General features: G+C 46.0%; 2 protein-coding genes across 4 annotated transcripts; one reads left to right on the forward strand and one right to left on the reverse strand.

The window, feature by feature from the left end:
* Nucleotides 1-282: 282 nt before the first annotated feature.
* UBAP1L (ubiquitin associated protein 1 like) lies at nt 283-18,559 on the forward strand. Its single transcript, XM_081171226.1, has 6 exons — nt 283-347; nt 4,661-4,815; nt 7,703-8,494; nt 14,547-14,756; nt 17,341-17,439; nt 18,203-18,559. Exons 2-6 carry the CDS (start codon nt 4,684-4,686, stop codon nt 18,335-18,337), a joined length of 1,368 nt encoding a protein of 455 aa, XP_081027352.1. The 5' UTR covers nt 283-347; nt 4,661-4,683; the 3' UTR covers nt 18,338-18,559.
* Nucleotides 8,421-25,970, reverse strand: KBTBD13 (kelch repeat and BTB domain containing 13). 3 transcript variants are annotated; one of them, XM_081171229.1, is made up of 2 exons: nt 22,513-25,970; nt 8,421-8,465 (listed from the first exon to the last, which is right to left on the reverse strand). In XM_081171229.1, the coding sequence occupies exon 1, from the start codon at nt 25,430-25,432 to the stop codon at nt 24,071-24,073; it is 1,362 nt and encodes a 453-aa protein (XP_081027355.1). In that variant the 5' UTR covers nt 25,433-25,970; the 3' UTR covers nt 8,421-8,465; nt 22,513-24,070. The 3 variants fall into 3 exon arrangements, with proteins under 3 accessions (XP_081027355.1, XP_081027354.1, XP_081027353.1); XM_081171228.1 differs by lacking the exon at nt 8,421-8,465 and adding an exon at nt 17,469-17,573; XM_081171227.1 differs by lacking the exon at nt 8,421-8,465 and adding an exon at nt 20,511-20,907 and having other exon boundaries at nt 22,513-25,565.
* Nucleotides 25,971-26,721: the final 751 nt, after the last annotated feature.

Consider the following 26,721-nt stretch of genomic DNA (forward strand, 5'->3'; position numbering starts at 1 on the left):
TTTTATTAACATTATCTCTGCCATATTTTTTATTTTATTTATCAGAGTAACATGCATGTGTGTTCTAAAGCAACTCCATTGAATTAGTATCTTGAGACTCGTAAGACCTCAAACCGATTCATAAAAATTGGCGCTGCTTTCACACGAGTGGCTAGGCTTCTTACTCTTTTGGAAGACTTGATGATGCAAGCTAACCCCTTAAGCTGCTCTAATCAGTAGCTTTAGAAAAGGGAGCCAGGCATTCACCTGACCTCCTTTGTAGGCACTTAAGTTTCCAAGTATGGGACAGAGAGCTGACAAGGCGCCTCTATCCTGCATCACAAGCAGCTAGTTGGTTTCTTCTTAAGGTAAGCTTAAATTTGCAAAGGAAATGCAGGCACTGAATGGTATGAAATGGAAAGATTTCCCTCAAGATGTAGAAAAATGAATTTGAATTAGTTATTGCTTTCATTATAAAATGTCAAAGTCCTGCTGTGCAATGAAGTAAATACTCAAGCCTCTATATGTAAAGCTATGGCCTTAATTTCTTGTAGGTATGATTTGTTTCTCCACAACTGCTTGCTCATACCCCACTATGAGATACAACATGTTTTACTTGGTGAAAAGCTTTTTGCTACACCTGCTTGATAAATTTCAGTGGCCTAGTAGTCTCCCTATAAATTCTTTGCTATTTTTCTACCATTTTGTTATCTGTTACAATCTTGCTAGATAGTGTTGGAGCGCATGTTAACTTCTCTTGCCTGGTGGATTTTGACGAAAACTAGTGATCCCTAGTTGCAAGTTTCTCAGTCCTCTCCCCCTACCCCCAGATCATGGTGGTGGTTTTATAACGCTGACATAGTGTTTAGTTCTTAAATTAGAAAAGAAAAGAAAAGATGCCTTGTTGAGTCCCTATCTAATAGTTTCCACTTGTTTAATACCATCTTGCGCTATTCTAGTACCCTCTAGGCAGTACTATTTTAAAAAATATTTAGGGGTACTCTCATTTTGACTCAAGAAAATCACCATTTTATAGTTCAAATCGTGAAAAATATATACAGTAAATGGACAAAAGTACAAAGATTCACAAAATGTTTAGGGGTATGTGTCCCCTCCAGGAAAAAAGCACTGCCTCTCTAGGTATCTTATAGGGTGGTTGCTAGTTTCCGGATTAAGTGAAATGCCACTTGTTTGTTTCTAAAAGGGGCACCGTGCCTAAGAGTTTTATCCAGCGCTATCATTCTGCTTGCATAACAAACTTCCACTTGCACAATGGAACTCCTCCCTCTTCTCCCTTATGACCCTCTAATCAGGAGAGAAGGATAAGGGGAAATCCTCTTGTGTGAGCAGAACTCCATATGCACAACATTGGATACAACCCTAAGTATATTCTCCCCCTCAATCACTTGCATGTATATGAAGTGAAGTGCCTCTAGGCATCTGGGAACCTGGTTTGGGCTATATGCCTTTGTTCCTTGAATTGCTACAGGTACAGTTGTAAAGTGTCTTTCCCCTTAAGATCAACAATTATGTGGCAGTGGAAATAATTGGAAACAGAATAGTATTGTTGCGTACTACAGTCTCCAAGCAGTGGGAGACTCCAAGGTTCCTCTGCTTATTCAGGGACTGGTGTCTTTAGGATATCTGGCTTTATTTACAGATATATACAGCCTGAGCACAGGACAGAGTGGCTCGCAATATGAATGCCCCAACAGATTTGCTTCCCCATTAGGTTTCCAGGGGAACCCCAAGTCCAGCACAGAGTCAGACATATCTTTGTGTCTCCAGCTTCCAGCATCAGCCAAGAAACTCACACAGCTCTCTCATACGCAGCCTCCCCTTGGCCTATAGTTCACCTTGGACGAGGTGACATCCAGCCAGGTGGGGTAGGGATAGACCCCCACCAGGTTGTCTTTATAGCAACTTCTTTTGACGTGTAACAAGTGGAACTTAACTGGCTAGCCAAAGCCAGAAGAACTGGTTTGTCAGGTTTCATCTTATAGTATGTACCCCACATACACAAAATCTGAAGTTTGGAAGGAACTCAGGGTCTTACCCAGACTGACCCCCTTCAAACCATAACAGTAAGTTATTCTGAGGCCCTGTGATTAGACCAGGACCACCTGCTCCTATATCCAGGATGAAAGACGAGGTCAGGTGAAATTGCAGCTACAAAACTTCCCCCTTCACAATGGCTGTTCTTAATGCACAGGAGCAGTGATGCACTGCTAGCCTGTTTGTGTATCTTATGAAAGCATAGAAAATGGGTGGCCTAAGTCTCTAATTTGCCATTATTCTAATTATCATCCCAACTGTCTGATCCAGAGCCATAATCTCCAATGCCAGCTCATGTGAAATAATAATATAATTAAGCTACCTAAATGATGTAAAACATGTAGCTAAAAGTAGGAATAAGTCACAGAGCCAGCAGAGGAAATCGGAATGATAAATCATTCTCGTCATTGATCGCGTTTACTCCTTGCTTCTTCCCCCCGCCCACCTCCCTCTGTGACATTTGTGTACGTTGTGGCTTATGTGGAAAGCGTCATTCGCATTATCTTAGCAGATGGTCTGAGCCCTGGGTTGGCTTCCAGATATGCTGCATGTGGAATGTATTAGCAAAAAGACATGTGCAGCATGGCAGAGCTAGGAATCGCCCATCTGGCTTCTCCACTCCAGCACCAGGAGACACAGACTTTGCATTAGCCACCCAGCAATAAATCCTGTTGAGATTAGAAACACCAATTTATAGCTGAGTGGCATTAAAAAAAAAAAAGTCCATAGAGGAGCTTCACTCTTTTGAAGGAGCACATAGAACTTAGGAGGAGGCAAAGGAGATTGCTAACAAATCTTCGCCAGGATCAGTTAAGAAATGGAAGGTGCAAAGTGGGTAAAATAACATTGTTTATCGGGTGTACACAGGCTTCTGAATTTCATAGGTTGTTGATCAGAAGTTGCCAACACTGGCTGATGAGGAGTTCTGCAAAATCCAAGCTTCCTGCTGCCTATGCAAAGCCAATCCTATCAAGCAGGAGAAGAGTTTGTCCATTTTATGCTGCCATCCAATCTTGAGCTGTTCTTCGTGAGAGGTGGCTATAGTGCAGTTTTCAAAATGTGTCCCAGAGAGCAAGAAGGAGCTTTTGAAGCTGCAGATCTGGCTTTCAAAAGGCATCAGTCCTTTTAAAGTGTGTTGAGATGGTGAGGATCTTGGGAACAGGAGACTGGCTGCTCTTGCCTCACCTGCTTCCAGCTTGTCTCCCTGCCCCGCCCCGCAGAGTACCGGTATATCTTATTTGATATAACACAGTACTCAATGGGGAAAAGTTTCCAACTTCTGCCATAAAGGCTTTTGACATAAAAAAGCAATAATATTGCCCACTCTACTTCCTTTTACCTTGGGGCCACTCGCACAAACCACCATTTATTAAAGTAAGAAGTTGATTTTGCAAAGGGAAGGACATAATATTTTAGATAAACAAGAAAGTGAGCTGAATAGGAACAAACTGACCTCACTGGCAGTGGGGCTATGCTGATTCAAACTGCGGATGAACACTCATAATGAAATGCTCTATACTGAAATGTGTTCCTTCCATGTTGAAAAGTAGCCTGTTAGGTAAAAGGGTCACTTCCCCCCCCCAACATCCTAGTTTTCTTAATGCAGGGATCTAATTTTATTTCATCATCATCATCATCAATCTTTATTACGGTCCAGAGACCCAACAAATCATTACAAAACAATACACAATTCATACAGCCTACCTCCAGGTTAAACAAGCATTTTGTTTAGAATATAGGGCTCATTTGATCTTGCAACCACCGATAAAAACTTTGCCACTGTTAATGTTCTAACATTTGTAAGGTCTTCCAGTAGGAACCTGACATAGTGAGCCTCTGATTTTCCCGGGAAAGGTACCAGCAAGGGTAGTATCAGTTCAGCCCTGGCTTGCTCATATTTTGCACAATGCAATAAAATATGTTTTATGGAATCGATGTCTTGAGCACACGAGCAAAGTCTGTCCTGGTAGGGAACTCCTCTCAGCCTGCCATCCAACACTGCAGAAGGAAAGACATTTAGTCTGGCTTTGGTGAAAAGCCTTCGGTAGTTTGGTACTGTCAGGTATTATTTTATTTACTGTGGAGGAGCCTTCCATCATGTAAACCGTGATCTGAAGTGCGACGGCTCAGACACTCACCAACCCCCTGACATCACAATGACCTATTTTCCTTTGCCCCCCTGGTTTGAAATCAAAAGCACAGGGCTTTGTTAGCACCTGTGATCAGCTGACCATTGGTGCTTGCATAGCCAACCTTGCAAAGCACCGTTTCTCATTGGCTGCAGGAGGACGTTCCTGATGCAGGACTCCCCAGTGCAGCTGATTCCATTGGGGCTTGCTGTCAGTGCCAATCAGTGTCTGCAAACCTCACTTGCAAAGGACCAATTGGGAGCTTATTTTAAGCTTCTGATTCTTTCTTTGGAGCCATGTCTTTACCTGCCTCACACCTGACCTGACATCCTATATGTGTGGCTTGGAAGCAATGGTCTCACTAGCCAAATAGACACATGTTGGGCTTAGGTCTGTGAGCTAGAGGTTCCCCACTTCTGTGATCAGCCCCAGGCACTGAGGAGGAGCTGAAGCAGAAGGAGTAACTAAGTCCAATCAATCTTCTTATTTTTTACTAGAGTGTAATGTAACAAGGGGAGCCATGAATTGCCTGCAAGATGTACCTTTCAGAGTGACCATAAGCGTTGCAGACGACTCCACAGAAGAGGCAAACTTTGTATCAGCGGCTGAGTTTGAGATGCCTGATTGCACGGAGGTCCTGATGTGTGCAATGGTAAATAAATAAATCTCTTCCAAATGTGGATATTAAAGGGGATTTTTTAATGTTTTGTTTTTTGGGAAAAAGTTTGTTCTTTCATATTACTGACTCTTTAGCCATTTCCATTTTCTAGTTTAGTATTCTTAAGGTCTAGAAATTTATTAATTAGAATAACACCTAGGCTCCACAGGCTTTTTATATGTACATTCCTACCCCTGGGAGGAACATTTTGCTGATGTTGAAAGCCTTTAACCTAACACCATAGTTCAGGGAAGTCCAGTTCAGTCCCCAACATTTCCAGGTATTTCTGGAAGGGACTCCTGTTTGAGGACTCCTGGAGAGTTGCTGCCAGAAAATGTTCATAATACGCAGCTCAATGGATTGATAGTCCAAGCTGGTAAAAGGCAGCTTTCTAGGCTCTTACAATGCCAGAATCACACTACAATAATAAGCATTCAAGGACCTTCTGAGCAGCACATTCCTCCTTCTCTTACTACTGTTTCCTCATTTTTTGCTGCTTTGAAGCAAGGTGCGATTCACCTTTTTGCCCAAACCTGGTGAACACAGGGCTTACCCCTGCCCTAATCCAACCAGGATTAGGACCCACAGTTTGGGGCTGGTTTCCAGTTTGTCATTTGCAGGGCAAACACAAGCCATAGTTTGGACAAAGCCACAAATGATGGGCTGCCTCAAATCAAGGCGGGGGGAGGAGGTGGAGGAAGGAGTGTCCAGGGACTCCCTTTAACATTATAAGAAGAGGCTGGCTGCTGGATCAGGCCCAGGGGGGACCCATCAAGTCCAGCACTCTGTTCTCACAGCAATGCCTCTCCACTTGTGATTTCCAGCAGCTGGTATGCAGGGCACCCTAACTCCAACAGTGGAGGAACAGCAATGCCCAGTGCCGGATTTACATATAAGCTAAACAAGCTATAGCTTAGGGCCCTACTCTCTTGGGGGTCCCCCCCAAAAGGAAAAAAGCCTGGAGGTACAGGCTTTTTCTGTACCTATATTTCTGAAATATAGATAAAAAACAAATAAAATAAAACCTACATACAGCAACAGAGTTTTATGTTGTGTAGTCCTACAGTGTTAGTAATGGGCCCCACCTGCTAGCCTGCTCCCTAAAATATCACTGGTTTGCTCATTTTTATATATAGGGTGCCTGCATTCTGCATGGACTGGTTGCATGGCAACATGGGCAGATGGCTTTAGATACCTATTAGGTCCATAAATTACTATATAGCACATATTCAACACAAAAAACAGCGACAATTTGTTGTTGACAAAGGACAGCTGGACATAAAAAGGGCCACATTACCTTCAGTAGCTTAGGGCCTCATCAAACCTAAATCCAGCCCTGGCAATGCCATTAAAGGTTTGTTCTTAGAACACCAAGTCATGGTTCAGTGTTACATCTGAATTAGTCCTTGGAGTAGCTAGCTGGAAGAAAAGAAATTGCCTAATGTCAGTGAAGCACATCTCTCCTGCTCCTTTGCAATATATGCAAATCAAATCCGTGACAAATTAACTTTCCACAGGCTTTTTTGAAGTGTATTTTCATAACAGTCTTTGTAGCATAGACCCAGAGTGCAATGTTTACAATATCTCCTAGGTTACAAATATTGCCAAGGGGTTTTAAACATTGTATGGAGATGACCTTTTAGTCGCCTGGAAACTTGGGTTTGAAAAGCTAAAGCAATCTTCCGCCGCCGCCTATCAAGCCCTGTGTCCAGTTTATTCCTGCCAGTAGGGAGCATCATTGTGCTCTGGAAGATTTGTGTTTTTGGGAGTCGTCTTGGTGGATCTTCAGCTTATTATATTCAGGGTTTTGAGGAGAGGATGAAAGAGTTCTAAGAAACCACCTTGACACACGTCTGCTTTCACTCTACACAAGTCGTATTTTGAAACACACAAATATGTTGAGAAACAACTTTCGTCCTAAGGCTGCATGCATTCTTGTTTTATTTATTTATTTCACAAAATTTATGTGCCACTTGACTAAAAAAACAACAACCAAAAAACAACAACCTCAAAGCAGTTTACAAAAAGAATAAAACAATGAACTAATCAGTAAGAAACAGCTAAAAATAATTCTCTAAAACACTGAAAAAATAATTAAAATCAAGGAGGAACTTAAAAAACAGATTAAAATACATGTCAGCATTCTACATATCTGGACAGTTGCTCAAACAAAAATGTTTTCCTTAGAAGGTGCTGAAAAAAGTACAGATGTTGCTTCCTTGGCCTTCCTTTTTTAATATATATGAATTTTTATTAGTTTTTTTACACAGAATTTGACATTACTCAATTCACTTTCAGTATAATAATGTCTCACACTTTGACTTCGCACCCTTACATCTGTGATGTTCCTGCTGTATTCCTTTACGGTATCTACATTTATTTTCATTTATCATTTATTTATTCTCCTTCCCTTGCCTGTTATTTAGACCTTGCTCACAATTTCATTTGACTATAGTTCCTCCATGGCTTTCCTGTAAGGCTCTTAAACCTCTGGCTAGCCATTGTTGAAAATAAAATGTTGGACTGGGTCAGGGATGGGGAGCCTGTGGCCTTTCAAATACTGCTGGACCACAGCTCCCATCATCCTTGACCATTGGGCCATGATGACTGGCGTGATGTGAGGTGGAGTCCAGGAACATTTGCTGGGCCACAAGTTCTGCATCCCTGGACTAGAAGGGCTTTGATTTGACCCGGCAGAGTTCTTTCTGAAGTTCTTAGCAAAGTCAGATCTTGGGAGTGGGTGGTCCTGTTGGGTTCAGGTGACCTCGTCTGGTTTGTGATTTAGCTCTCAAGTCCCGGCTCACAACCTTCGCTCATTTGGTTACTCCAGCTACAGCCCAAGGCCAAGAAGATGCTGACTCTCCTTCTTTTGTTCCCACAGCACGATTTCTCGCTGGAGAAGAAGGTGCTGTATTGGGTAGACTCCGCCTCTCGGCAAGACACCCCCTGGTACGAAGTGACCACTGACGTCGTCCCAACGGCTCCACCTTGCTGGCTGCTGCTGCTGGACTCGAAAGAGAGCTTCCCAGAGGCAGCAGGCCGCAAACTGACGGCTGCGGTACCCATTCGACGGTGTGCCAACCTGTGTGCTGCGGCGGAGAAGTTCAGCTGTACTGTGAACAAGAGCAGGTTGGCTAAGAAGGTGAGCAAGGATGGGTGCTTGGAAGAGCAAGGGTGCTCCGAAGGTGAGGAGTCTCCCTTGTCTTCCTCTGTTGAAAGCGGCGGTGAAGAAAACCCCTTCTCTGACTCCAAGCGTGTTCCTGGCACTTTGCCTCGTTTCCTGAGTCTTCCCCAATGTAGACCAAAGACCTCCCCGGTGCTGTTGGCCACCCCTTCGGAGAACATCAGCCAAAAGCCTCCTCTAGTCAAGCAGAGGCAATCTACGTTTTTATTTAACAACGTGAAGCATGAGTTTGAAGGAGCCAGGAAGAAGCTCACAGCTTTCATGCTCCCGAGGAACCAGACGGCAGCGGAACCAACCTTGGCGTCCAGAGCTTTCTCCCTCCATCAGCGCTCCCGGAGCAGCCGGAACCTGAGATATGGACCTACCTCTGATGTGTCTCTGGTGGGAACTCTTGCCCCAACACCACCGACGACTCCTTGCTGTAGCCCAAGGCCACTGACTGTAGTGGGGCTTGTCCCTCCTATCCAAAAGCACAAGCCCACAGTTGCAGTAAGATATCCTCCTCCTCCTCCTCCTCCTCCTCCTCCTCCTTCTTCTTCTTACACTTCTTCCTCTTCTTCTTTTCTCTCCACCCCCTCTCCATTTTACAGTCTTAAAATTGCAGGTAAGGATGGAAGGATCTGTCAGTTTGGTTCTCTTAGTTTCTCAGCCATGCTGCAACCCAAAGCCACTGACTGTTGCGCCGCTTGTCCCTCCTAACCAAAAGCACAAGCCCACAACTGCAGTAAGAAATCACCTTTCTCTGCTTCTTTTCCTTCTCCCTCTCCATTTCACAATCTAAAATTTCAGGTAGGGACAGAAGGATCAGATAATTTCAGTTCTGTCAATTTCTCACTTTTCCAGCCCTAAATTCAGTCACCCACATTTCTGCAGTAATATCCTAAATTTAAAGAAAAATCATCCTAAAAATTCTTCATAATTTTAGTGTGAATTTCTCTTAACAAACACATTTTTGTTTGCGGTTTTGACTGATATACACATTTTTGCAAGCACTTTTTGGTAATATTTCTGTCCTTCCTTTTCACTAGCATGTTCATTTTTATCCCCCTCCCCACAAAATATGCATTTTTGTAAACACTGATGATTGGATAACTACTTTGCAAAATTCAGATAAATGCAAATTTTCATAGATGACTGTGTTTTGGTTCTCAGGAAGTATGCATTTGATACATTCATGTTTAAATATCAGCCAAAACATATTTCTCTCCAATCCCTAATGCCAGGATTTTAGACTTTTTGAGTTTTAAAAAAATGGAAAATGGAAACGTGTTGAAAATCAGCCTGCTTGCTTACCCAGCTGGGCTAAAAAGGTCTTGCTGCAGGTGGCAAATTCTGGGCACAAGTAAGTGATGGCAAAGTGGGAAGCTCTTGTACAGGTCACCGGCATCTCCCCTTTTCTGTGACAATTAAATTATGCACACGAAAAAGAAAATATTTGCAAATTGGCCAGAGTGAAGCCTAAGATGCACGGATATTGATTTTCCTGGCAGCAGAGTAACCCCATTGCAAAGCTTTGCTTCTGAGGTGGTGCAAAAACCTAAGGAAAGCCTCTCTGGAATTGTTATCTGTTGTGGTTTACTTGACACCCAGTTGCCACTCAGGTTTGCAATCATTAAGTGATGGTCATGCATAAAGGATCTGGCCCCCAGATATGGCTTCCCTGAGTCAGGACTCACTGCTGAGTTGCAGCTTGACTGAAGGTAGGACCCAAAATGCATGCTTGGGCTAGAGGCAGATTCCATATTTGAAAAAAGTTTAGAGCAGGAGTAGGGAACCTCAAAAGGGTGTGTAGCAGCCAACCTATTGTACAAAAAGTAAAGTTTAATTTGTTGCTCTGCTAATTTTTGCCTCTAGCCCCGGCCACCACATGCATGTGGCCCTCAAAAGGTTGCCTAGAATGGAACAAGGCCCCTGGGATGAAAAAGATTCTCCAGACCTTGTCTGCCCAAAGCACAAAGCAAGCATGGACTCAGCATCATCTTCTGGTGAGACCTTGCCAGATCTTTTGCACTCCACGAGATCTTGCAAGAGCTCCACGAGATCTAGAAAGATATCACCAGGACCCACCATCATTGCTGATTTGTGGGTGCCGCTGAAAGCCCCAGATAAGGGAGGCTTCAGCGAGGCGAGGGGATGGCACCTTCCTCAAGTGGCCTCAAGGTGGTCCTAAAAATAAACATCTCAAATGTCAAAAGCCAGGATAAAAAGAAGTGTCTTCAGCATTCACTGGAAGCTGTATAATGAAGGTGCCATTTTCACTTCGGGGGGGGTCCCCAATTGAGGACCTGCCATAGGCAATGCCCTCTTCCAGGTCACCCCCCAAGCTTCTGGGGGCGGTGGAACTACAAAGAGGGCCCCCTCTGCCAATCTGAGCACTGTAGAGAAGGCGGTGGCTTTTGATGCAGCTGCCTGGTTCTAAATGTCATTAACAAGGAGCCGGTTGACACCCTATGTGAGGACGTGCATTTCTTCACCAGGACACCTGTTGAATCTCTCTTGCTGAGCCCTTATCCTTCTCTCACAGCGTGTCACCTAGTAGTCCCTAAATCCATCAAAGGAGATAAGCCCCGAGGCTGCAAGGAGGCTCCAGCCTTGCTGACGTCTTTCAGCGACTGCCTCTTGGAAAGGAGATCAGGCTGTGAGCAGCCACCCGCCTCCTTTCCCCATTGACCTTGCTGTCCTTGTGTGCCTGGCCCAATTCAACCTACACGTAAGGGATTGTTTCTCAGAAAATACTTCTTAGAAGGAAGCAGCAGTGGGGGCAGGCAGCTCTGGGGTCCAACCCTTGAGAGTGGCTCCCTGCTTAGTGAACAGCTGCTGTAAAAAATAGTGCTGCCATACACCCAGTTTTCCCGGACACATCCGGGAATCGGGCTGTCAAAACAGTGTCTGGGCAGGTTTTTGCTGAATCAGCAAAATGTCCAGGGAAACCCAGACATATGGCAAGTAAGGCCTCTGAATGCCTGTTGCTGTGAGTCACGAGTGGGGAGAATTGCTGTGCCACCTGGATCCTGTTTCTGGTTTCCCAGAGGCAACTGGGTGGCCACTGTGAGAACAGGATGCTGGACTAGGTGGGTCCTTGGTCTAATCCAGTGCAGCTTTTCTTAGGTTCTTATGCCGGGTTTTAATTTGGACTCCCATCTGCATTAACCATCAGTAGAACTGCCATGGCTTTGGGACCCTGGGAACTACACTCTTGTCTATAGGATGAGCTAGCGCTCTCTCTCTCTCTCTCTCTCTCTCTCTCTCTTGGTGTTCCCAATTTTAATTGGCATTGGCATGACTTTTCACATCCCTTCAGGAGATAGCTTTGAGAGTTAAACTGGTCTGAATCAGTCATTTTGGATGTAGAGGAACTTCACAGAACTCAACCGTTGCATTGAACTGTGATGCACTTTCCAACTTACTTGGTTGGAAGATGGAGAGATGGTGTAGAAACCTCTGGCTTTTGTGTGGCTAGAATACAGCCTACTGTAGGGAGGTAAGAATCTCATCCATTGCTCCGCCCACGTTTGCCTCTGGCCCCACCCACCTTTCATATGTGGCCCTCAGAAGGCTGCTCCCTCAGGCCCCAAATGGTTTCTCAGCCCTGGTGGTAGAGCTGCTCAACCTCAGCACCGCTCCGGAGAAGTGTTGGAAAGAAACACCAGTCTTTGAACTGGTCCCAGCATGATACAACCCCGCCAGTGTTTTGACTCCAGTTTAAAAACTGGACAAAAGTGGGGACTTCCGGGGTGGCGCCTCCGGTGATGGCGGACTCCCTCTGAACTGGAGGGACAAGCTCCGCACGAAACAGGTCTTTTCTGCTGCGGCGTAGCGGGGACCCTTCTGAAAATCACAGGCGGATGAAGCCTGTGACCGTGGGACTCGGCGGGCACCTTTAGCGCCCCCCCAACCCACTAAGGAGCCCAGAAACGGGCTCCGAAGTGAAGAGGGGGAAGTGGCGCGGTGCTGTGAGTCGATTGCTTTTCTGCGGAGCGAAGCCGCACAGCCATTGCCGGAGAGCGCTACCTTTTTCCTGGGACAATTTGGCATCGAAAATAACTAACCGTGAGTACTAGAACGCTAAATACCTGGATTTTAAACAAGAATTGGCGAAACAAAAGGAACTTGGACTCTAAAATTTACCCTAATTTGGTACTGAAACGGAAAGGGCTAAACAGGAAGTCACCCTTCCGTTCTCTTGTAGTTATAGCAAAGCAAAGACAACGTAAACTAGAGCCTTAAAAATCACTTTTAAAGGATCGTTTCTCATCATTCAAAATTGTGGAACCCCCCTTCGGAAGCAGGAGAAGAAGGGGGACGTTTACTGAGTTGTTTAAACCTGCGGAAATAAAGTTAAAGTAAAGTAATTTTCCACTGTCCTGACCCTGGAGCGGGGCATCAGATTTGATGATTGAAGCTCATTGACCAGAAACAAATGCTTTGACAGATAGTTAAAAGGAGGGAAATATTGTGATTCCATTGTTTCCTTTCATCTTTCAAAAGAAGAAGAAGAAGAAGAGTTTGGATTTGGTATCCCGCCTTTCACTCCCCTTCAGGAGTCTCAAAGCGGCTAACATTCTCCTTTCCCTTCCTCCCCCACAACAAACACTCTGTGAGGTGAGTGGGGCTGAGAGACTTCACAGAAGTGTGACTGGCCCAAGGTCACCCAGCAGCTGCATGTGGAGGAGCGGAGACACGAACCCGGTTTCCCAGATTACGTGACTACCGCTCTTAACCACTACACCACACTGGCTCTCAAAAGAACAAATATGGACAAAATATCTTAAAGAAGAAACTCTGTTGCTATTGTTTCCAAGGAAAAGGACAATCTGAAGTTTTTCCCCCTAGAGGGGATCTATGAAATTGTAACTAAATCCTGGGAACATGCGGCTGTTACTGATTACAACTGTGGGAAAGAATTCTGTGACCTTGCAGGACAATGCCTTCAGAAGCACTGTTGGGTGCTTTCTGTAAAATAAGTGCCCTATTTGATCAGTTAAGTCAGAAGATGGACTTTATGACTAATGCGGCCAGAACCTTTGAACAGGTAGTGGGAAATCATATGGAGCCCACCGAGGAACCAAAACAGGAGCGTGCCATGACAGAACAACTGAAAGAAGAGGACCTTGCTGAATCTGGGACGCCAGGGATGGAGGGACTTTTGGCCCAGCAGGAAAATGAGCCTTTGGATCTTATAAATGAACTTGGAAAAAACCAGATTTGGAAAGATAAAGTTTGGATTGAACTGGAAATGGGGGGTTGGACTGACCCCCCTTTGCAGGGATGGTTGGACTTTCCAAGTCTGGTAATGGGCCATCAGAGGTTTGGAGTTGTTGGGACTTTCAATTTTGGAGGGAATTTGAAATATGTTTTTAAACATCACATGGAGCTTAGCCTGGACTGTGAGAAAAGGGCTGATTTGCTGAAAAGGGTCAAAAACACTATTAAGCTGGAGTTTTCGCGAGTGAAAGGAAAATATGAAGAAGAGCTGCGAAAGGGACATGAAAGAGATTTAAAGGCCTCGGATATAAGAGCACCAGGTTAATGTGCCAGACTAATGGGACAAAAAAAGACTGACAATCCCGGGACCGGGGGGAGGGGACGCTGGAAGAAGATTGGATTGCTTTTATTTTATTGTATCTTTTTATACTATTACTACTAGAAATGTTTTATGAATTTTGGGAAAATGTTGAGATGAAATTACTTGGCTCTTGTAAAAATGTCTAAAGAATTTGGCAAAAAGGTAATGGTTATGAGAAGTTGGTAAAAAAGATTTAAGTTTTAAGCTCTAAGGTCGTTTTTATAAGACAAGATGATAAATAGAGTAAGGTAACGTAATGATAAAATATTATGAATTATGGAAAGGATTTGCTGTGACAATTATTAATTAAGATACAAGAGATGGGAGGAGGAGGAGGTCATGGAAAGAAGGTAACGGAAATTGGAGAATTTGAAAGTGATGGTTTTATTTTCTCTTTTTCTTTTTGTGTTTTTGTCTTTTTTTCTCTTTTTTGTAATGTTGTCTTTTTTCTGTGTAATTTTAAAAGTTTTTGTGTTTCAATAAATATTATTTTTAAAAAAACAAACAAACTGGACAGAAGTGTCTCGACAAAGCACTTCGAGCACATCCATTTCAGATGCAGGTTTAATTTTTTGCTTTCGAATGTAAACACATTTCCAGTCTCCATTGTTGTCAAATCAACCTTTGTCATCTCCTTGGAAACATAATAATAGTTCCCATCCAAGGAAGGGTCACTCGCATTTTGAAATAAACTTCAGATGATTAAAACAGGATGTCTAAAGTCAGAAAACCAAAAGGGGGGTTGTTCCAAGTAGGGGAATTTTCCGGGCATCTTCTGTGGTCTGACTAAATTTAATTTAATGACTCCAGGCCATGCTTTTGAGCACCCACAAACCCTGTACATCTTCCAGGGGGCAGGGTGAAAACCCTTTTTAAAGCCTTGAAGAGTACAGAATTTCTCAGAATGATGTCTGTAAATTAACCAGCATTATGATCTATGTTTATTTTTATACTCTCTCTCTCCCCCCCCCCCAGTCCCTGAGCCCTTATTCCTGCCTTCCACCCCCTCCTGGAGTGCAGCAGCTTTGTGGTTCCCACAGAACTCACCCTGACTCAACAGCTGACCTGCTCTCGGCGCTCAGCCAAGAGGAGCGCGACCTCATTGAGCCCGTTTTAGCTTTGGGTTATCCGATCCGCCGGGCGATCCTTGCTCTGCAGAAGACTGGGAGACAAAGCTTGGGTCAGGTCAGTGGAGGCTGGTTCCTTTCTCTTGAACACCAGGGAACACGTTGGTACCTCAGGTTAAGAACAGTTTCAGGTTAAGAACGGACCTCCGGAATGAATTAAGTTCTTAACCCAAGGTACCACTTTATAGTTACTTAGTTCCTTGGCTCGGGGGGGGGGGTGTGCATAACTCCATACCCTCCAGCATTTCTCCAATGATAATAGGGACATCCTAAGGAAAAGCAGGACATTCTGGGATCAAATCAGAAACTGGGGGATGGCTTCTGTAAATCCGGGACTCTCCACGGAAATTAGGGACACTTGGAGAGTCTGAGAGAGACTTGGAGGGCTATATTAGGCCCCTGCCTGAAGTTCATTGAAGTCTGCCATGAATTATTAACACATCAGTCATTTTAATTTGCACAAGGCCCTCCAATCCATATTAGTCCTTGCCTAATCTCCTGAGAAAGAGGTGGTGGTTCTTTCCATTTTGCCACAGTGAAGCTCTGTGGCGTTGCCAAGGCCCTCTCAGTGAGTCTGTGGCTAAGGACAGATTTTGAATGCCAGCCTTTCATGCCCATCACTCAGTCCTCTAGCTATCTCTGCCATCTTCAGGCCTACAGAAGGATGGTGTTTGCCTGCAATGAATTGGGGGTGGGGTGTGTTGTGGTGGTTGTTGCTGCAAGCTAATGCTCGGTATTAGCCTTTTTTCCAGGGATTGCTGATTCCCCCCTGTGTGTGTTTGTGTACTGGGAATGAATAGCATGTGAGGCATTTAGGAGGGGTGCCACTGGGAATTGTCCTGTCAGCACTCCAAGAACAATGGGGGAAGCCAAAAATAGATCATCCCTTTGGAGTGTCGGAGTGCCCTTCTCAGAGTGTCCCAGGCAGATCTCTGGCCCCATCCTTGCATAACCTCCTAGCATGCAGGATGTTTGAGGCTACCCCAGATCTGAGTGGGTCAGGAACGGCATCACCTGATGTCCATCAGTGGATCTAGATCACCTTGACGGGATCCTTGAAATGAAAAGATCAGAGGGTCTGATTCAATGTGGTCTTCATGCATTTCGGGATAGGATGAGAGAATTCTTGCAAGGTTGATGATGTAGATTTCTCCAGGTTTCTTCTACCTTGGAATGGTTTCCTCTTTCTTTTGTATGTTTGTTGTTTTTGTTTTTATTATGTGTTTTGTGGTTTTATATCTTGATTTTATTCTGTGACCCACCCTGAGACCCCTGGGCAGTGCTTTTTTTTCTTGGGGGGGATGCATACCCCTAAACATTTTGTGAATCTAACAGGAGAAGAAACTAACAATTGTTTTTATGAAAAATAGTTTCTTCTCTAGCAAGGTGAATCGTCAGATCTGTTGCTAGCCCTGATGGCGGCCTCATTTCCTGTCATGGTGTTTCCTGAGTCTCAGACGAAATGAGAGTACCCCTAAACATTTTTTAAGGAAAAAAGCACTGCCCCCGGATGTAAGGTGGAATAATAATAATAATAATAATAATAATACTTTCATCTTCCATCTTTAGTTAATCGTAAAGTTATGAACTTAACACATGGACAGCTGCATTATTTTTCATACCAGAGTTATTTTTGAATCAGACTAATAACCCATTTTAGAAGATAGGGAGTGGGGGGAACACAGGGTTGCATGCAGCTTATTTCTGCTCATTGCAGACCCAATGGAATTGATAGGCCTAAGCTGGTCTTGTTTATTAATTTCAGTGGGTCTACCTCGATTGTGACCAGGGTTGTAGTGAGTGGGAGAGAAGAGCAGAAGCCAGAGGCTTGTTTTTAAAAGAGCGAGAGAATAGGATGTGGTGGTACTCTCCTCCCTTGGAGAGAACGGAACTTAAGACTGGGAAAATGAGAAACAGAGAGAAAACAAAACTGACAGGTTCACCCATCCCTATCTACAAGGACGGGTGAGTGGGTAGATAGAGAGACTGTGTGGTGTAGTACTTAGAGCAGGCTTCCTTAAACTCAGCCAGTGTGGTGTAGTGGTTAAGAGCGATAGACTCGTAATCTGGAGAACCGGGTTCACGTCTCCGCTCCTCCACATGCAGCTGCTGGGTGACCTTGGGCCAGTCACACTTCTTTGAAGTCTCTCAGCCCCACTCACCTCACAGAGTGTTTGTTGTGGGGGAGGAAGGGAAAGGAGAATGTTAGCAGCTTTGAGACTCCTTCGGGTAGTGATAAAGCGGGATATCAAATCCAAATTCAAACTCTTCTCCAGATGTTTTTGGCCTACCACTCCCATGATCCCTAGCTAGCAGGACCAATAGTCAGGGACAATGGGAATTGTAGTCTCAAAACATCTGGAGAGCCTAGTTTGAGGAAGCCTGGGTTAGAGTGTCAGACAAGGACCTGGGAGGCCAGAGTTCAAATCCTCCACTCAGCCATGCAACTCACTAGGTGACCTTGGGCCAGTTGCTGCCTCTCAGCCTAACCTACCTCACAGGGCGGATTAAATGAGGAGGGGGAGAACTATGTATGCCACCTCGAGGAACTTAGGTGGGATACAAATACAATACATAAGTAATAGCCCTGATTCCGGATGGTGTGCTAGCTAGCTAACTTCCCCTTTGCCTTCCCCCAACAGTTCCTCAGTTACCTCAGTGCCTGTGACAAACTTCTGAAGCAGGGTTACGAGGAGGCTCAGGTCGAAGAAGCCATGGAGATGTTCCAGAACTCAGAAAAGGTCAGAACGCCCACCCTTTTTTTGCACTTCAGCCACAGGGTCTCCTGCTGGGTGCAGGGACCGAGTAGGGGGTATAAATGGCTTGGCAGTTTCCTCTCATAACCCTGGCATTGAGCTGCTTGGGGCTGTATAAGCTAAAAATAAGCAAAAATCTGTTTTATTTCTTTATCCACTGCTTGATAGCAAAAATCAACAACCCTCAAAGCTGTTTAAGAAAGGTAAAACAGTGAAATCAAGAAGAAGAAGAAAACCCATTGTTCCCAATTTAGATCTTTATCCCCTCAAAATTTTCCCAATGTAGATCTCTACTCACCCCTTCTTCCACAGAAGGGGGTGTGCTGTTTTTTGGTTCCCCTCAGGTGCCAAAATATATGGGGCTGGACCTCTGCAGGCATCTAGACCATGTTTCAGGGGCACTATCTGGGGGAGGTCTCTGGAGGGGCAAGGGCCCCCCACATTTTCAAGGAGGAGGCAGAGCCCCCCTCAAAATTCCACAGTGAGTGTGCAAGCACACCCCACGGAATGCTGACGTCACACTCCGCAGGGTGTGCTGACGTCACATGGTCCCAGCCCCCTCAATCGGAGGGGCAAAGGGGAGTTGCTTGCCTTGTTCAAGCATCCATCTGAACATTGAAGCCCCTTCACCAGGCCTGTTTATCTTCAGTTGCTTTTGTCCTAAGTGAAGCAGTTGTGGGACGTGCACTGTGTGTCCGCCACCCACCCACCCCCAATCCCTGACTTTTCACTCTGCGTCTCTTTGCAGGCAGCAGAATTCCTTCACCTCCTGGTCCAGTTCAACGACATGGGCTTCCAGCAAGCAGACATCAAAGAAGTCCTCTTGCTGTGCGAGAACCACAGAGACAAGGCGCTTGAGGAGCTCATGACAAGGACCCAGTGAGCGGCAAGAGGGCCTTTTTCCATACTGAGAAAGGGCAGAACATGCCATAAGCCCCACGGCATGTGATTCAGAGCAAGCTTTGAATGTCAGAACCCAGCTGGAACAGCCAAAATCCCATTGGATCAAGCCACCTGCCTCTGGGAAGTGCATAGGCAGGGCTCACCCATTGCTTTTTACTGGCAGCTGGTACAGTGAAGTATATTGGCTCTGGACAGTGAGGCTCTATATCAGGGGTCTGCAACCTTTAAGACAAAAAGAGCCACTTGGACCCATTTCTGAAGGGGAAAAAAACTGGGAGCCGCAAAACCACTGCGACATTTAAAACAAATATATCTCCGGAGCCGCGATCTGACAGCGGGCGGGAAGGTGACGTCGGGACAGTGCGTGACTAACGCATGCACCGCCCCCATGCGACGACACAGCCAGTACAGCACCCGCCACAGTGGGGAGTGTCGGGGTGCACAGTGCGCCTCCTCCCCTCGCTAGTATCTGCCCCGGAGCCGCGGCAAAGGTGTAAAAGAGCCACATGCGGCTCCGGAGCCGCGGGTTGCAGACCCCTGCTGTATATGCTGTCATCTTTAATAGCCACCTCTGAATTCTTCTAACCCTCTCTTTTCAAAAGGCATTTAAGTTAGTGACCACCCTGCTCCATGTTGTGGTAGCAAATGCTAGTCAAGAGGCAGAGCGTCTAAAAGTCACTGCAAGGGAATTGCTTCTAGTTGCATCACACACACTGCTCAGGCTTGTGAAAGACCAACATTTTAACACAAACTTCTTCTGCATAACCTGCACCTGTCTGCAAACAGATCCACAGCGCAGCTTAAGATGTTTCTGTAGCCTAAGGGTGCCTCCAGGTTGCCAACATTTTGCAGTGCACTTTGGGGAGGTTTAGATTTGTGCAATGAAAATGGATTCGCATGTGTTAACCCGGAACAACAAACCCACTTAAAAAGAAAGAAAACTTAGGAAAATGGGGCTGGGGGGTAGAGAGATGCATTGAAAAGTGCAAGATGGGTGAATGATAAATGGGAAGGTGCATAAATACCCTGCAAGCAATTCAGCATGGATTCAGGATGAATGTTCATTGCCACAAAACCACCCTGGAAACAAGTGAGAACAAATGCTTAATAAAGGCCAGATGTAGCCTGTGTAAGCTTTGTGCCAGCAAATCAGGGTGAATGTTCAATAAACAGGTCATTTGGGCATACCCATGCTCCCATTTCCTGGCCAATGCCCTGACTTATTTCAATGATGCAGTGGATTTTTAATGGACTCCATCAAAGACTGTACAGACCTAAGAGTTCTCTGAAAAGTGGGCTGAGCGAAGCTGGGAGCTTCCCACTGTACAATCCTCCAACACACACACACACACACACACACACACACACACACCCCAAACCACAATACCTGGATTTCCAGGGTAGGGAATGCAACTTCATAATTTACTGTGGGGCTCAGAGTCTTCAGCTTATTATGGCTGAGCATCAACTCCTTATTTGAAATAAGAAACCAAGACTGTTTCCAATCAAGTAATTCTTTATTTTTTCCTGCCACCGTGAATGCCCAATTGTCTTTCCTTGAGATACAGCGAAGTGATACCTGTTTGTCTTTCAGCCAAATAATAAAAAAGTATTTGTGTCTCTTATTAAAGGAGAAAGGGGAAGCAAATATGATATTCAGCTGACTGTAACAGAAGAAAACAAACATCCTTTGAGGTTCATAGGTACAGCATATTTCTCTCAAATAAAACGGCACGTTCCCAATAGCTGGTGTGTTTGTGCTCTTATTTCAGGGAGAGATGGATGAAAGCCCAGGGCAATACTTAATATTTACCAACCTCCTTCCTGACACGTTGCCGTCCCATTGCTTACAAGCTGTATTACAAGGCTGACAATGTTCAGAGCAGCGGAGGTTGCTCCTCTGTGGCAAATGGGGGCCCTGCCCCGCTATGCATAGTCTGTCCTCAGCCAACCCCACCTGCCTGTCAGTTTCCTCCGTTGCCCCAGTTTTGCCCTTGTAGAACTCAGCAGGGAGAGAGGATGGGAATAAGTTGGCCTTGCCTCTCATTGGTCCTGGCTCTGCCTCTCATTGACTCTGGCTTCACCTACTGTTGGCCTCCCTGCCTTCCGACCTACCAATCTCTGTTTCAGAGCTAGAGTTTTTGCCAGGTTTCCAAACTGCAGCACAAGAAGAAGAAGAAGAAGAAGAAGAAGAAGAAGAAGGAGGAGGAGGAGAAGAAGGAGGAGAAGAAGAAGGAGAAGAAGAAGAAGAAGGAGAAGAAGAAGAAGAAATAATTTTATTAATTGTACCCCACCCATCTGACCGGGTTGCCCCAACACATATAAAAACATAATCAAACATTAAAAACTTCCCTGTACAAAGCTGCCTTGAGATGTCTTCAGAAAGTCAAGTAGTTCTTTATCTCCTTGACCCTTGACACCCTGATGGGAGGGCATTCCACAGGGCAGGTGCCACTACCGAGAAGGCTCTGTGCCTGGTTCCCTGTAACTTTACTTCTGGCAGTGAGGGAACTGCCAGAAGGCCCTTGGAGCTGGACCTCAGTGTCCAGGCTGAACAAAGGGGGTAGAGACACACCTTCAGTATTTAGTAGTTAAAACAAGGGCAGTCTAAAGCAGCTTCCCATGAGAATGTAGAGAATGCTCTGTTCATCTCTGTCTCCCTGCTGCAGAACTACGAATTCCCAGGGTGGCCGGGCAGACACGGAATAATTATTTGTTTGCTACATTTCTATCCCACCTTTCTTCCAAGGAGCTTAAGGCAGTGTACATGGTTCTTCCTCTTGGCATCGTATCCTCACAAACAACCCTCTGAGGTAGGTAAGGGTGAGAGATGATGTGGCTGAGTGGGGATTTGAACCCAGGTGTTTCCCAGGCCTTCACCTAACACTCTAATCACTACAGTACAGTGATGATCAGAAGCAGCTTGTTGGGTGGGGTGGAACTGCCCCACTAGCCTCCCTGCTGGTGGGTCATTGTTGCTACAGCAAGAGAATAGGGGAGACAGTGGGAAGGTTGGTGGGGTGGAAACACACCAGCAGAGTTTATTCAGCCACTGAGTTTGCACCTCCCTGACCTCCCTGCTGCCTTCTGCTTTTCCTAACCGTCAGCAAGAGCAATCCACCTGCCGCCAGGCTAGCTTAGCGGCTCCGCCCCACCTGGTGAGCCACTTCTGCTGTCAATCAAGCCTGTTCATTTTTGTGGCATAAATAATATGACCTTAAAGTTAGCCTAGTCAAGGGCCTGAAGGCTTCTATAAACATACAGAACATAACATGAACAACACTGGTAAGCTGGAGTCGGATCAGCAGCCGTTACCAAAAACAGTCATGAGTTGCATGTGGGGCTTTTTTTCTTTTCTTTTTTACAGCAAGTCTGGCTTCAATCACAGTCCATCAAGGAAAATGCCTGGTGCTCCATAGCTGTGGCTCAGCTCAAACTATCCTTCCTCCTCTTATTTGAAGAGATGAGTATCAGCAGGGAGATGCTTGCAAAGGCTTGATGGTCTGGGCTTAACTGCATCTTTGGGGGCTGGGCATAATTAATGATGCTTGTTAAAACGGCACTCTCTGGATTGAGTCCAAAACTTTTGGATGCAAACGGAAAAGGTTTTATCCGTATGCTCAGCCCTGAATCTGAGTCAGTCTGTGCTTTATTATGAAGCTATTAATTTCCTAACCACTTAAAGTCTGCCACAGACTGAATTGTGGGGCATATAAAACTTAGAAACAGAACTTCATTGCAGGGTATAGATATTACTGGCATAACCCTGGAGAAACCCACAACACTCTGCACAGGGCAATACTTCATTCGGGGTTGAACTATTTCTGTATTTCTTTATGAAAAGAGGTTTAGAAACCATACTTTGGGCCTTGACAAAGTGCCTTCAAAGTGGTATGCAAAATAAAAACACCAAGCAAATCTGACCAATTAACAAATTTAAAACCAGAGCTCTTTCAAAGAAAAAGAAAGAAAGACAATTGGGATCAATGGCTTCCATCTCAGGTTAAAAGTCAAACCAAATCAATGCTCTGTATTCTTGAAAGTTATCAGAGATGGGTCTTGTCTTAAGTACCAATGGGACTTAAGCATGTTTAACTGTCTCTGATTGTGGTCAATTAAAAAAAGACATTCTCAAAATGTAGTTCAGTTACTGACCTTTAACGTCTACATTTCCAGTGCTCCAGTTTGGGATGCCTGAAACACCCTTCTTCTAAAAGCTGTGCGTGTTAATGTCAGCAGCTTTTCACTCTGAGAATTAGAGAGCACCACCTAATCCTTTTTCACCTTCAGCAGAAGAGAAGGGGAAGGCCTGTGGCTCCATGACAGAGCACCTGCTTTCCATGCAGGAAGTCCCAGGTTCATTCTCCAGCAGTATCTCCAGGCAGGGCTGGGAAAGACTGAAGAGCATTCTGGAACCCTGGAGAGGTGCCAGCAATACTGAGGTAGATGGTCCAATGGTCTGCATAAGGCAGCTTCCTATGTCCAGGGGGGGGCGGTGAGGCTACAGTTCAGTGGTCAACCACCTGCTTTGCACGCAGGAGGTCCTCGGTTCAATCCCTGGTATCTTCAGGTAGGGCTTGGAAAAACCTCCATTCTAGAATCCTGGAGAGCGGCTCCCAAGCAGTGTAGACAATGGTGAATCACATAGGTAATGGCCTGACTTCCTATGAGACTCATCAAGATGGACTAAAACAATGGTAGAGTCATGGACTGGTTGGCGCAGACGAATGGAGGAACCAACAGGAAAAATACGCACACATCAAGGCAAGAAGGCTCAGAGACTGGGGAGTGTTGGTGGGACAATGATGAGTAGTCAGAGGGAGAAGAGGGAGAAGCCTAGGAGGAGGAAGTGTCAGAAGCTGAAGAGGTAACAGGGTTTAGTGAACTGGGAGAGTCCAGAATCGGAGGCAGAAGATGAAGCAGGAGGGTGGGAGGAGGGAGGCCAGGAGGCAGAGATAAGTCAAGCTAGTGAAGTGTCATGGGTGTCTCCCCTTCCTGCTGCTCCCAGAACCAGGAGAGGCATGAAAAGGGCAAATGAGAGATTGGCTGCACGCAGGTGCGGTCTCTGATTGCTTGGGGAAAGCCCTGGATAGAAAGCGACTTAGATGGCTCTGGGGAGGCGGGGAACTTTCAGTCTCAGGAACTGATTCATGGGGTAATGACCTACCGGAGATAAGCTGCTCTGCTTATTAGGCCTGACACTCAGTCGGGTTTGTGCTAATAAATTGCTAATTCCAACTTTGGATGGTGTGATGTACTGCCAACTTGTTCTGTGAGAGGTAGATTCCGCCACTCAGCTGGGCGTAGGCCAAAATGAACATGACCCCCTCAGTGCATAAATCTCCTCCTAGTGCCGCTGGCTTCCTGCCAGTGACTGGCTCCTCCTGCTTGCCACTTGCTGCCTCCTTTCTACTTGGCCCAGTTTGGTATGACAAATAAGTCTGTGGAAACCATATTGCTTGAGGCCCATGAAGCCACAAGCCCAGCTGCAGTTGGAAGAGCAGAGAGCTGCGTTACAGTTGCTTCTGGTGCAAGCTAGCCCTGAGCTTCCTGCCTTGAAATGTTGCTGGCCCAGAAGGTGCAGAGAGTGTCGACTGAAAGCTGGGGTGATTTCACAACCTTTGGATTTTAATTTGGCGGCGTTGCAGGACGTCTGGCATAGAAGGAAGGCAACGTGGGTCCCTGAGAAATTCATCTAGCAGAGACCGGCTCTCTAAGTTGCGATGCTGTGGTCTTTCTTTGGAAGCCTGAGGAGGAAGGTTTGCAAAGAACCAGCCCTTGGAAAACCAGCTTTCTGCTTTTTGGATTTCCATGTGTTCCCCTCTATGGTATACATCAGAGTGAGCATCTTGTTGACCGTGTAGACTGTGTCCCCTTTGATGACAGCCGTGAAGAGGGCCCCTTTGCTGTTCACATACTGCCCTGGTAGAGATGTCCACTGCATTGTGGTCAGGTTGAAGCAATCCATCATGCAACGCAGGAAGTCATCGAAAGGCCCGTTCCGCACAATGTAGAGGTTGTCCCGGTGAGCCACCATGCAGTGGCCGTAGCTCTGAGGCCTGTTGAGGGTGGAGATGGGATGCCACTCGTCTTTCTGAGGCTTGTACTCGTAGATCATGGTGGTGTCGAGAGGCTTCCACAAGCAGACGAAGATGCGCCCCATCGCTTGGGCGCAGGGCACTGCTGTGGTTGGCTGGGGGAGGTCAGAGACAAATCTCCAGGTGTTGGTGGAGATGTCAAACTTCTCCACCGACTTCAGGGCAGCCTTCCCAAACTCCCCACCTATGGCGTAGAGGCTGTTCTCTTGGGCTGTCAGCGTGAAGTCATAGCGCAGCTGCTGGGGCCCGGGAAACTCGCTCCAGACGTTGGCCATCGGGTCGTAGCAAAAACTCCGGTTCACAATGTCCTTGTTGTAACCGTAGACCCCGCCCACAATGTAAATCTTGTTATCCAAGGTGGCTATGCCAGCTAGGAATGTGCTGGCCGTCAGCGGTAAGCAGGAAAGTGTCCTCCAGGTGTTACCTTCCTCATCCAGGTAGCAAACAGTTCTTGAGAGGTCCTCCAAGAACTCAAAGGTGGGCGTGTGAGCCCCTACCGCCACAAACGTGCTGGGGATGATGGACTCCACATAATCCAGAAGGTCTGGAGAGAGGCAGTCGAGGTACTCCTCCAGGTCCGAGTAACTGTCTCGTATGTACAGTGCGGCACAATGGAAGAGATCCAAGAGGCCAAAGATGGCGGCTGCCTGGTAGAGCAGAATGCAATTGTCTGTATTGATGGAGGACATCAAGTACTTGGCCAGGGTCTTGACATGCAGGAACGAGGCGCACTCCACTGCCCTGAGGTTCTCCTCGCAGCTCAGGATCGGGTGCTCCCCTTCCAGGACCTTCAGCATGACGGCGAAGCCTGTGGCGCTCAGATCTCTGATCTGGATCTCCTTCTGGGTGCTCTCTCTCATGCCGGATTGGAAGAGCGCCCGGAAGTATTCACTGTTCTCCACCAGGAGAGCCTTGTCCACCGAGAAAAACTCCTCTTCCACCTGGATCCGCACCCTTTCATCCAGCGAGGGCTGCATGGCCCAGCCAAGGCTTACCCCCGTGTCGTCACGGGAGCTCTTGCACTGCCTAGTCCATTGTCGGCAAGTGCTCTGCAAAGATCAGAGGGCTCTTCATATATGTCACGGTGGGTATGATTTCTATCTTCCTGTATCTGTCTGAGTAGCTAAGAAGCTGCAAACTCTGTCATATAAATACCCTCTTCTAAAGATAGCTGTGGTTCATGTGACCGAGGCTGCCAGCAACATGAGGACCCCCCCAGGTCTTTCCAAAGTAAGGTCTACAACATTTGCTCCACTCCAATGCAAAGGAGTGGCTTTTGGGGGGGAGGGAGAGGTGTTGAGACTACACAGATCACTGGAGGTCACTTCCAATTCAAGGTGAATGCAGTCTGAAGGGAGGTGGCATTCACAGGGTCTAGAGAAGGCAGACATTAGGCTTTTAGAAAGCCCTGGATAGAAAGTGGGGGGTTAATGAGAACGCTAAGTAGGGTTGTGGGGAGAAGTTCAATTACATTCGCATTAAGAGGCATACCAGCCTAATTCACATTTTCTGAAACAATGCATTGGCTGTTTCAAAGCCATCCTTCAAACATCTTGTTTCTCCGAATTTTGCAATGCTGCTCTCCAGCGAAGCAATTTGTGCAAAAAAACTAAGGGAAAGTATGCATAAAATGCACATATCAGAGAAAGATCACATACAAAAAAATGCATTGATCTAGGCAGAATTGCATGCAAAAATGTGCTTAATTATTAAAAATTCAAGGCCAATGAATTTTCATGAGCATTTTTTTAAAAAATGCAAATCACTGGAGGAATGAGCAGAACTGAATTTAATTCTGGGGGAAAATGAAACCAATTCATTCATCCCTCACTTCAGAGTTCAACATCGAGGGCCAAGTGCAAAATATTGGCTCAGAGAGGAAGGATAGACATGCAGCTCTTTGGAAACGGCCAGAGCGCCATGGCAGAACAACCGCTTTGCATGCAGAAGGTCGCAGTTCCAATCCCTAGCTTCTCCAGCTAGGACTGAGTATGCAGATACCCGTTGCACCATGGGCAGGTAGAAGCAATCCATCACTCAGTGCAAGAAGCCCCAAAGCTAACACTGTTCCAGGGCACAGTGGGCGAAAACCTCCAAGTTGACCTGGACTGGGAAGGCTTCTGCCTGAAACTCTGGAGAGCCACTAACTGTCACTGAAATTCCAAGACCAGTGTTTCCCAACCTTTTTCCGACTGTGGGCCCCTTTCAACCTTGATTCCTTCCTGTGGTGCCACCATGGGCATAGCCAAGAGGGGGCAGGGGGCGG

The sequence above is a fragment of the Podarcis bocagei genome (assembly GCF_964188305.1).
Source record: "Podarcis bocagei genome assembly, chromosome: 14".
In the NCBI taxonomy this organism is placed as follows: Eukaryota; Metazoa; Chordata; class Lepidosauria; order Squamata; family Lacertidae; genus Podarcis; species Podarcis bocagei.